We start from the raw sequence: 9,199 nt of genomic DNA, 5'->3' as shown, positions 1-9,199 counted from the left end.
GCATATAGCGATAAGTTGAGTTGAGTTGAGTTGAGCATATAAGTGTTGAGTTGAATGTAGTGCGTTCTGCCTCAGGTGACTAACACACAAGTGGCCAACGTTTAGGGCGCGCGTCTAGATAAGGCGCGGGACGTGACGTGTACGATAAAAAGGTGTGCGAGAACACATTCCACATCTTGGACGCACTTCCCTGCGAACCGGCGAGCAGTAGAGGCGCACGATCCGCGGTTTCACCTAACAGAGCCAACTCACTTAACAGCGCAATGGGTAAGGAGCGCCTTGCCGTAGGACTGAGGGACGCATTTTAACTTCTCTCCCGGGGACAGCAACCAACTGGGTATCGGTCAGTGTACACGGTCCGTATCCACCGCACATGGTGCCCGGCGGCCAGGATAGTGATGGGTGTCAGATTTTCGTTGGCCGCGCCCATCACGCCGGCGATCTGCTGCCGGCCAAGGTGATGCCGGATAAGAATGCCGCATACGTTCCGTACGGTGGCCAAGAAACGTTCGTCGACCAGGTGGAGGTGCTGGTGCAGAAGCAACTGATCTGGGACACGTGCACGGCCGGCCAGGTGCCGTTGGGTGCGATGGTTGGTGGCCGTACGGCCGACGGTGAACCACTGTACATCGGACGCGCCTACCACGAGGGCTCGCAGACCGTCGGCAAGGTGCAATGCTCGCACAACTGTATCTACATCGCGTACGGTGGGGCGGAAGTGCCCGTGCACACGTACGAAGTGTTGTGTGAACGGTAAAAAGCGCCGCGAGCGCATCCAAAAGACGGAAAATACATTTCAATACGAAGCATAATTGGAAGCAAAAGATTCAAAATTGCATGAACTATATTGAGCGTTTTATCACAACTGATTTCTTCTTATTTGATTGATTTGGCAACCTCCGGTCACAGTCCGGCAACAGGCACTTTCGACTGTTATCAGCGTGACTGATGGCTTTTGTTTCTTCGAAAGCTTGATAAAGTTTGCACTCGGGACGCGGTGACCTGCCCGATAAAATGTGCCCAGACGCCGCGCTGTTGCAAGGCGGTGGTCGCCGGCGGGTTACGAAATTTTATCTTTATGTAAATGCCACCACCAGCAGCTTTAAACCACAAAAAACTGCACACACAGGTGCACGGACGGTATCTTTTGGAAATAGATAATTTTAATCTACATTATGCGATTCTGGTTTGGAAAAAAAGGATTATCTTTGCAGTGGCGTTGGTTTGCGGCGTTTAAATTCTCAAGATCTCAGTGTAGCATCAAGAGGCCTGTAGTGTCTTGGTCATCGTGAAGATACGCCGGCGGACACACCATTGCATGATCACGTTATCTTTACACACTTATCATTCGACCACACAAACGATGCACCTCTGAGCGTGTGGCGCACTTTGCTGGCGAATAAATTTTGGAAAATGTCCCGCAAACGTCCCCAGTTGGCGTCAACCATTCGATCCGGTGTATCGTCTAGTTACTTCCACGTCCCAAACCTGTCCCTGGTGATCTGGCCTGTTTGCTGTTGTTTCGCGGAGAACAACGTGTATTCGTCATCATGAGTGGAGGTGAGTTTTTGTATCGTTCCGGGGTCGCCACTCATCCGTCGACGGGTGCTTTATTTGAACAGTTGATACAATATTAGTTGATTCGGTAAATGAAACAATCGCTCCGTGTGTGAGAATGAACTCGATCGGTCGCAGACCAAAGTAGAGTAGATCAGCAAAATGAGTTTTTGTTAAGCGTTTCCAAAACCGTTCGAGAATGTTGCGCAATTTGCCTAAACGGTGACTCTCTTGTACCGCAAATACCGCGTAATCTTTTCCTCAGAGGGAGGATTTACAAACATTATAAGCCTCGGACAGATAAACGCTGATAAAAATCTCTGTCTCGCGGGCAGAGAGAGGGAGGACACCCCGAGTTCATTTCAACCGTACGCCCTTTCCGTAGGTTATCCCCGCTACGGTTTCCGTCCCGATTATTTGAGTAATCCGTCCGACTTATCGTACGATCGCACTGATCCACCTCCGTCAAGTTCCTTTCCCCAATCGGCACCGCCGACCGGGAGTGGCTTCGGTCGGGTGACGAGCGAACTTGGTATGCATGCTTTGTGGTCACCGTCTAACTGTCCCTTTTCTCCGCAACTAATCAACTAATCGTAACCTAATAACAGTAAACGACCCAATACTAACTGGCGGGGGCCGAGTGGCGAGTCGCTAGTTGGTCCAACACTTTAACCGGATCCCCTCTTTCAGCCGGCTGCTGGCAGTATTGTAACATCAATGGACCGTTCCCCCCGAACATGGTTCGCGCCGGGATTGACACGGACGGGGAGGTGATCTACGTCGGGCGTGCCTTTCACGAAGGCGACTTGGTACCGGCCAAGGTGATTCCGACCAAAAATCTGTCCTTCATCTGCCACGGCGGTGAGGAGATTCTGAAGGAGGACTTCGAAGTGCTTCGCTACGGAGCGTTCGTTTGGGAGTTTTCGTCGGGTGGTGCAGTCCCGGAAACGGCCCTCAAGATCGGTGCCACTACCGACGGAGAACCACTGTACATGGGCCGAGCAATCCACAACGGTTCGCAAACGCCCGGCAAGGTACATCCGTCGCACGGGTGCTGCTACATTCCGTTTGATGGCGCAGAGCTCAGTATGCCCGACTACGAGGTGCTGTGTGTCAGATAAACCCGCACGGTGGACGAAATTATAAACCGCAACGCGATTTCGTGTCGGAATGCTTACTTTGCACTTTATTCTGCTTCGCCTTTAAATGAACCTATCTTCAATGGATTCAATTGAAAGTGGTGCAACATTTACTGCGTTTAGTTCAAATCAACTTTTGTCTTGTTCTTCGAGTTCTTCAAGGGCTGATGACTGATAAGCTGCACGCACATCTGCGATCGCGATTGAGCTGTTCCAGCTCTTCCGGGTGCTTCACCTGCAAAGAACACACAAACCCCGATAACGATGGTCAAGATTGGTTCCCGATTGCTTACCTCCACAACGGTTCCATGCTCGGCGCACTGTAGTGGCACCGACTGCCCGATAGCCGTTTGTTCCCGCAGTATCCGCTCTACTTGTGCCCACTTGCGAGAACAGCTGGCAAGCAACGACATGTTGCCCACGATGTACAATCCTTCCCTCGCCCGGGAAAGCGCCACGCTGATACGATTCTCGTGCGCAAGGAACCCTATCGTATCGCCCGGATGGCTACTGCTGCGCACCAGCGAAAGCAACACGATCCTACTTTCTTCACCCTGAAAGCTGTCGATCACGGCAATCCGTACACCTTGGAGAGCTGGCCGAGCTTTACGTTCCTAAAAGGGCACTCGGTATTGAGATTCGCGGAACGCTAGAGCGCTGACGGTTGACAGACTCACCGTAACCAACTGAAGCATCTGCCCGTTGTACGCCGTTAGGATAGTGATGTCTTCGGCAACGTAGGGACCTTGGCCGAGAATGTACTCGCAAAGTGCGAGCACAAACCTGCACTCGAACGTGTTCCGCTTCGATTTCTCATCACCACCCTCTTCGGCTACTTTTTCGGACGACTTCGCGGTCGCTTCCGAACGAGCGCCAGCCTCGGGGAAGGTGTGCGTTAGGAAGTACAAACTATGCCGCATACCCATGATCGATGGGTACAGGGTGACCGGTTTGGCATCCTCCAGCACTCGGTAGATGGTGGGTCGCAGAAGGTTCGCAATTTCCGGGCGCATTCGATGCTGCACCGTCATGGTGGCCACACTGAACTGATTGTTGATCATTCGTTCGAACAGCGATAGATCGAGTTTGTAACGTGCGGACATAACGTACGTGCTGGTCGTTGGCCGAAGTTGTTTGTGGTCCCCGATCAGGATGCAGTGCTGTGTGTGCTTCGTTAGCGAGGCCACGATGTGTGCCTCGAGCACCTCGGCCGCCTCCTCAATGATCACTATCGGTGTGCGGAGCAGCTCGAGCAGCACTCGATTCCGGGCTGCAAATGTCGTCGTCATACCGATCACGCGAATGTCCCGGATTGCCTTCAGGCTGCTTAGCTGACTCAGCTCGTTGAGACGTCGTGAAATCTGCTGCAGTTTATCCTACGGTTGGGAGGGAACGCTTAATGAACCGATCGTACTCTATACCCCGATCAGCCAGTGCTCTTACCATACACTCCATTAGCGCTTTGTTCAGATCATTCGAACCCTGTTGCTGCTTCTGCAGCTCTTCGAACTGTTCGAGCAACTTCAGATATTCCTGCTTGGTGTTATAGTACCCGATCCGTAGCCACTTGTCGATCGGTTGATCCTCGTTTAGCTGCTTCACGTTGTAAGCGTCCAACAGTGGATGCTTCGACTGATTGCCCATTCTCACGACACTCTCCGTGTGCCGTATCACTCCGCAGAGAAACTGATCGAGCGCATGGTTAGTGACGCAAATCAGCACCAGCTGCCGATCGGTATTGGCGAGAAGCGTTTCGACGATCTTCAATCCAATGAATGTTTTACCCGTTCCCGGTGGCCCCTGAATCAGCGCGAAGCGATTGGTCAGAGCCATACGATAGGCCTCGTACTGCGAATCGTTCAGCCCGATGGCAGCGGCAAGCGTCTCCATCGGCCAGCTTTGCGGTTGCTTCAGATCAAACTCTACACCGGCGTACCGAAAGAAGTGAGCGTTAGTTTGGCTGGCGTACGCTGGCAAGCAGTGTGCCGGTTGTTCCACGTCCACGATGTACGACTTCATGGGGAAACTGTCGGCCCGCAAACGGCACAACGCGTTAAACACCTGATGATAAGGTTCGAAAAAGATTTCACTCTCCACCATCAGCAGCGGCCGATTGAACACTTCGCACCCATCGTCGTTGCTGGCCGATGTGCCCCACTCGATGCGAATGATCTCCACGTTGATGAAACCATTCTTCAGATCGGTATTATCACGGTGGCTAACGATCGCCACGATCAGATCGGGCAACGTTGGTCCACTGCTAAACAGTAGCAACGACCCGTGTAGCAGCCGCTTGGACGCTGATAGATCGAGTCTGCTGTAGCGCGCGGAAACATTCGCAAAGCCACGCCTGGCCGGATCCAGGTCGACCACGATCAGTTGCTCCTTCTGTGTCCGGCGACTGATCCGCGAGGGAAGCAGCAGCTTGACGGGATAGTGCACGCGAATGCTGTCGTTCGCGAATGTCTCATCGATGCCATGCTTTTCGACAAACGCCCGGTACTGGTTTAGCCCGACGCGCAGTGGAATCATAAAATCTTCCTTCAGAAGGTTCAAGTGCACCTCCAGGTAGTGCTCCACGTTTTCGAACCTTCCTTTGACGATGTTTCGCTTCAGATTCAGGGGAGGCCCTTCCTCCTGGTTGATATCCTCGATGGATGGGTAGATCTGAAAGGAAAATGGAGTTAGTAGGTTGCTTGTGCGGCTGTTACGGTTGTAGACTCTCTTACACTGATCGTATCCTTTGTCCCACTATCCACAGGAGAGACAGTTAGGGCTGCCAGAAGCTCTCTATGAGCAGTTTCCATATCCGGAACATGTTGCTTCAGTTTGCGACAAAACCGAGTAACGGTAGCACCGAGAGCGACGTGCAGCTTGGCTTGGGTCAATAATTTCAGCAACACATCTACCATCTCCGTCCGCGCGACCGTTGGCCGCACGATGCTGGTCTTCTTTTTCTTCTTCCTTTTCTCCACTTCCGGAGACTGCTCCAGGAACTTGGAGAGCTGCTCCCAAAAGTGGTCCTGCTCCAGGAGGACAGCGTAAAACTGACGGATCGTTTCGTACATCGGAAGCGTGCTGAGTTTGGTCATAATTCTCATCAGCACCAGCAGCAGCTCGGCACCGTAGGTTTTTTTCGCCAGAGTGGCCACAAACTCCTCCCGTTGGACGTACACATCGGCCAGCAAAGTGAGGGCATCGTTTTCCACGATGTTTATCAGCTTGGTGTACGGAATGGTTTGCACGTACTTTGTCGCTGCGTTCTGGGCAAGCGTAAACGTAGTTCCGGCCTTGTGTGAACCGGCGTTCTTCGTCGGGTCAACGTAGTTTCCGTCATAATCTGGGAAAAACGAACGAACGGACACTGAGCATAGAAAACGAACTCTTCCGTAAGCGCATATTGACCGTACCTTCAGAGAAAATCTTTAAATTATCAAGTAGATCTGCTACGGAGGCGGCCCGGTCGGAGGTGCCGGCTTCGACGGAACAATTCGGTTTGCCCGTTCCTGCCACAACGAAATCGTCTTCATCCTTCTCGAACCAATCATCGTCCTCGTCTTCTAGCTGCTTCGAACCACTTGACATGGAATCACGGTCACTTCAAGGGCCACCGGAACAGACACAGTGGAGCCAAAGGCAGTTTATTTTCGGGACAAACCGTTTGGCGTTTGTTATTGTTTTCTTTCGTCTAGCAGTCTTTGTCTTACCTTCAACAACGGCGTTGCTACGTCACTGGTTTCGTCCGTCGATTTTGAAATGGATGTTTTCGATAGTAGATTTCAGAATTTTTGTCATAAAACAATGCAATAATGTTTCATTTTCAGTATATTTTTGTTTGGGTCTGACGCCTTTATTCGTGAATTGGACTCAATAGTTTTAAATTATGCGAAAGAACGAACACATTAAAGCTTTATTTTTTAGTTAATTAAAAATGGTCGTTACTATCGTTAGTGGAAACGACGAAACAGCAACCTGTGAACTTCTTATGCCTAACACAACTCACTAAAACTTTGTATGGCCGTTAAGAGACTAAATGGTAACGTTCTTCATGTCCGTCTGATTGATGACGGCTGAGATCTGTATCGGTGAGGAGCGAAGCAACTTTTCAGCCCGTGTCGGAAGTGCAATCGGACGAATCGTTCGAATTGTCCGTCGAGCTGCTCTGCGCCGAGCGGAGAGAGCGCCGTTTCTGTTCGCCACTCGAGCCACCGCCGGTTTTTCGGTTCTCCGGGCTCTGCTCCATTTTCACGTACCCGACGGTGGAGTTTTCTCTGCTTCCACTGGCCGAAAGCTTTTGGCGCTCCTTAACATCCGATCCTGGGGGCCCATTCCGAGTTTTGCTGCCCGATGCTTTGGCTGGCGTCGAAGTGGACGACGCACCACCTCCGGCTGGTCGCTCATCGAGCGTTTCCGCCCGGCTGGCCGTATCGATTTCATCCTCCTCGTCGAAACTGAACGGCTTCGCCTTGGCTTCCGCCTCGGCATACGCCGCCGGGTACTGGTTTCCGATTTTCGTCTTGATCGTACGTATCTTCCGAAAGATGTAATCCAAGTCCTTCTTCATGTCGTGCAAGAGCTTCGTGTGTTTCTTAAAATCGTCCGTCGCTATCTTTAGCCGGCTGTTGCTGAGCGAATTGCAGTTGATGAGCATTTCATTCGTTTTCTCGAAGCGCTGCAACCTGGAAATGATACGGTACGGTATTAAGTTGCAGGATGGAAGGCACTCTTGGCACTTGGTTCAAAGTTACATTTGCTTTTGCGCCCGTATCATCACTTCCACATCCGTCTGGTTGACCAGCCCGGCCAAGCCTTGTACAAACACTTCCGGAGCAGTGTAGTTTTGGAAGCACTCGATGCTGAATTCACTTTCAGGACGCCCTGAAAGCATGCTGCTGCTCATTTCCGAATTCATCATGTTTGCGCACAAAGAGTTTAAAGTGTAGGCGAAAAATTACTGACAACAACAGCTGACCAAAGCTGACTTGATTGTAAATAACAAACAACCACCTGTCAAAATGGGGTTGGTTTTGATGTTCTATATGTTCATCTATTTCACCGGGCACGGTTATGGTAATAATTTCGTGTTCAAACTCAAAGAAAGGCAATGGTAAAGGTTTTCGTTTGCCCCTGGCAACATTTTATTAAATCATTTATACATTGTATAAGCTGTTCACTTATTATTCCGCCAATTGATGTTTATCACGTTCCCTAAAATATGTCGTCATGATCATAGCATACCAGTTCCCGGTTATCCTTGTGCTTGCCTTTCTGGGAGCGATTGGTGGCCAGCGCGGACCAAACCGCGGATGACCCCGCATCGTTGATGGGATTGATTTGCGGCTGACGACGAGCCAACTGGACCTGCAACTGGATGCCGCCGACCGTCTTCGAGTGCAGCTCGGCGATCGCCTTGTCCGCACACTCGGTCGTGGCGAACGTGATGAATCCGCGACCTTTTTCGATTTCCATCGAAATGTTCAGTATTTCTCCATAGTCGCTAAAATGCTTCTTCAGAAAGTCTTCCGTTACCTTGTTGCCCGACACGTACACCGTGTTACCGGAGCGCGGTTTTTCTTTGGCGCCATCGGCGGATTTGGACTTTTCCGTACTCTGCTCGTCCTTCTCGCGTTCGTTCGCGAATTGCTGGTAAAGATTCTGCGCACGGTTCGGTTCTACCGGGCTCGTGGGTCGTAGGTCAACGGCAGCCGATGAAGCCGTTGGCGGTGGCGCTTCTCGGACACTGGAAGGACTCGCCGCAGTCGCCGATACGGCACCGGGGTTATCGTACTCCGCAGACGAACCGAACGACTGGTACTGGCTGGTACTGGACCCGAGCTCCGATTGGCTGCGCTTTTTTTCCTGTCCTTTCGGTCGCTTGAATGAACTCTCCTGCTTTGGTTGCGGTTTTTGTATCGCCTGAATGGCGCCGCTTTTCAGCAATTTACGAGCCACTTCCCGAGCATCGCGGGCATCGGTAGGCCGCTTCGGTAGTAAATTCTTTTCCGGTTCCTGCTTCGGTGCTTTCAGGGCCTGGAGCGCCTTTTTCTTCTTCCGCAACTTTGCGTACTTGGCCTGCAGCATCAACTCTTCCTCCGTCTGGTTGGACGGAAAATGGATGTACACCATTGTTAGTTTGTGGAGTAAATTTTGGTTGTATTTTGTATGCTTGTAATGTAAACATAATGCTACAACAATACGCGTTACCGCGACTGACAGTGAGATGTCATTTTGACAATCGAAAATGGGAGTACTAGAGAATGGTAACGCTTGGTTGCTTCCAGCGTAACGGACATTTTTGAATGATTTCTCTCAGTTTATTTCAGTTTCTTGGTGCGGTAAAACCATGGCGAGATATTGACGAAAGTTTGTTCGTCCAACTCTCTGACTACCAGTTGGTAGCGAAATCGCGTGCAGTTTACGGCCGATGCGAAACCTGTTTGATCCTTCAACTGCCAAGTCTAAACAGGGCGAGTAACGCCTTCAAGTAGCATCTTCACACGCCA

General features: G+C 51.1%; 5 protein-coding genes across 7 annotated transcripts; 2 read left to right on the top strand and 3 right to left on the bottom strand.

Moving 5' to 3' along the window:
* Positions 1-131: 131 nt before the first annotated feature.
* On the top strand, positions 132-1,035 carry LOC131216449 (uncharacterized). Its single transcript, XM_058210943.1, has 2 exons — positions 132-267; positions 327-1,035. Exons 1-2 carry the CDS (start codon positions 264-266, stop codon positions 755-757), a joined length of 435 nt encoding a protein of 144 aa, XP_058066926.1. The 5' UTR covers positions 132-263; the 3' UTR covers positions 758-1,035.
* Positions 1,036-1,418: 383 nt separating this feature from the next.
* Positions 1,419-2,739, top strand: LOC131206892 (natterin-4-like). Of its 2 annotated transcripts, XM_058199485.1 has the most exons (3): positions 1,437-1,560; positions 1,943-2,089; positions 2,248-2,739. In XM_058199485.1, the coding sequence occupies exons 1-3, from the start codon at positions 1,551-1,553 to the stop codon at positions 2,676-2,678; spliced, it is 588 nt and encodes a 195-aa protein (XP_058055468.1). In that variant the 5' UTR covers positions 1,437-1,550; the 3' UTR covers positions 2,679-2,739. The 2 variants fall into 2 exon arrangements, with proteins under 2 accessions (XP_058055476.1, XP_058055468.1); XM_058199493.1 differs by lacking the exon at positions 1,943-2,089 and having other exon boundaries at positions 1,419-1,560.
* A 14-nt stretch (positions 2,740-2,753) lies between these two features.
* Positions 2,754-6,281, bottom strand: LOC131215984 (NFX1-type zinc finger-containing protein 1). The gene is made up of 6 exons (XM_058210379.1): positions 6,107-6,281; positions 5,426-6,036; positions 4,140-5,363; positions 3,374-4,072; positions 2,990-3,310; positions 2,754-2,931 (listed from the first exon to the last, which is right to left on the bottom strand). The coding sequence occupies exons 1-6, from the start codon at positions 6,279-6,281 to the stop codon at positions 2,854-2,856; spliced, it is 3,108 nt and encodes a 1,035-aa protein (XP_058066362.1). The 3' UTR covers positions 2,754-2,853.
* Positions 6,282-6,541: 260 nt separating this feature from the next.
* Positions 6,542-7,619, bottom strand: LOC131216479 (kxDL motif-containing protein CG10681). The gene is made up of 2 exons (XM_058210982.1): positions 7,445-7,619; positions 6,542-7,375 (listed from the first exon to the last, which is right to left on the bottom strand). Exons 1-2 carry the CDS (start codon positions 7,609-7,611, stop codon positions 6,802-6,804), a joined length of 741 nt encoding a protein of 246 aa, XP_058066965.1. The 5' UTR covers positions 7,612-7,619; the 3' UTR covers positions 6,542-6,801.
* Positions 7,620-7,825: 206 nt separating this feature from the next.
* LOC131216366 (negative elongation factor E) lies at positions 7,826-8,876 on the bottom strand. Of its 2 annotated transcripts, XM_058210841.1 has the most exons (2): positions 8,447-8,876; positions 7,826-8,368 (listed from the first exon to the last, which is right to left on the bottom strand). In XM_058210841.1, exons 1-2 carry the CDS (start codon positions 8,820-8,822, stop codon positions 7,905-7,907), a joined length of 840 nt encoding a protein of 279 aa, XP_058066824.1. In that variant the 5' UTR covers positions 8,823-8,876; the 3' UTR covers positions 7,826-7,904. The 2 variants fall into 2 exon arrangements, with proteins under 2 accessions (XP_058066824.1, XP_058066823.1); XM_058210840.1 differs by having other exon boundaries at positions 7,826-8,876.
* Between the last annotated feature and the right edge of the window lie 323 nt (positions 8,877-9,199).

This window comes from Anopheles bellator, chromosome 1 (assembly GCF_943735745.2).
Source record: "Anopheles bellator chromosome 1, idAnoBellAS_SP24_06.2, whole genome shotgun sequence".
Taxonomy (NCBI): domain Eukaryota; kingdom Metazoa; phylum Arthropoda; class Insecta; order Diptera; family Culicidae; genus Anopheles; species Anopheles bellator.
The sequence above is the reverse complement of the archived record's forward strand: the minus strand, read 5'-3'. Positions and strand labels throughout refer to the sequence as shown.

Excerpts from the sequence above, each read along its gene's own strand:
- LOC131215984 (XM_058210379.1), bottom strand. The coding sequence starts at position 6,281 with ATGTCAAGTGGTTCGAAGCAGCTAGAAGACGAGGACGATGATTGGTTC. Across the intron at positions 4,073-4,139 it reads AAGCGCTAATGGAGTGTATG|GATAAACTGCAGCAGATTTC; the intron begins GTAAGAGCACTG and ends TCCCAACCGTAG. Across the intron at positions 2,932-2,989 it reads AGCATGGAACCGTTGTGGAG|GTGAAGCACCCGGAAGAGCT; the intron begins GTAAGCAATCGG and ends TGTTCTTTGCAG.
- LOC131216366 (XM_058210840.1), bottom strand. The coding sequence starts at position 8,822 with ATGGTGTACATCCATTTTCCGTCCAACCAGACGGAGGAAGAGTTGATG.
- LOC131216479 (XM_058210982.1), bottom strand. The coding sequence starts at position 7,611 with ATGATGAATTCGGAAATGAGCAGCAGCATGCTTTCAGGGCGTCCTGAA. Across the intron at positions 7,376-7,444 it reads ATACGGGCGCAAAAGCAAAT|GTTGCAGCGCTTCGAGAAAA; the intron begins GTAACTTTGAAC and ends TATCATTTCCAG.
- LOC131206892 (XM_058199485.1), top strand. Across the intron at positions 2,090-2,247 it reads TCGGGTGACGAGCGAACTTG|CCGGCTGCTGGCAGTATTGT; the intron begins GTATGCATGCTT and ends CCCCTCTTTCAG.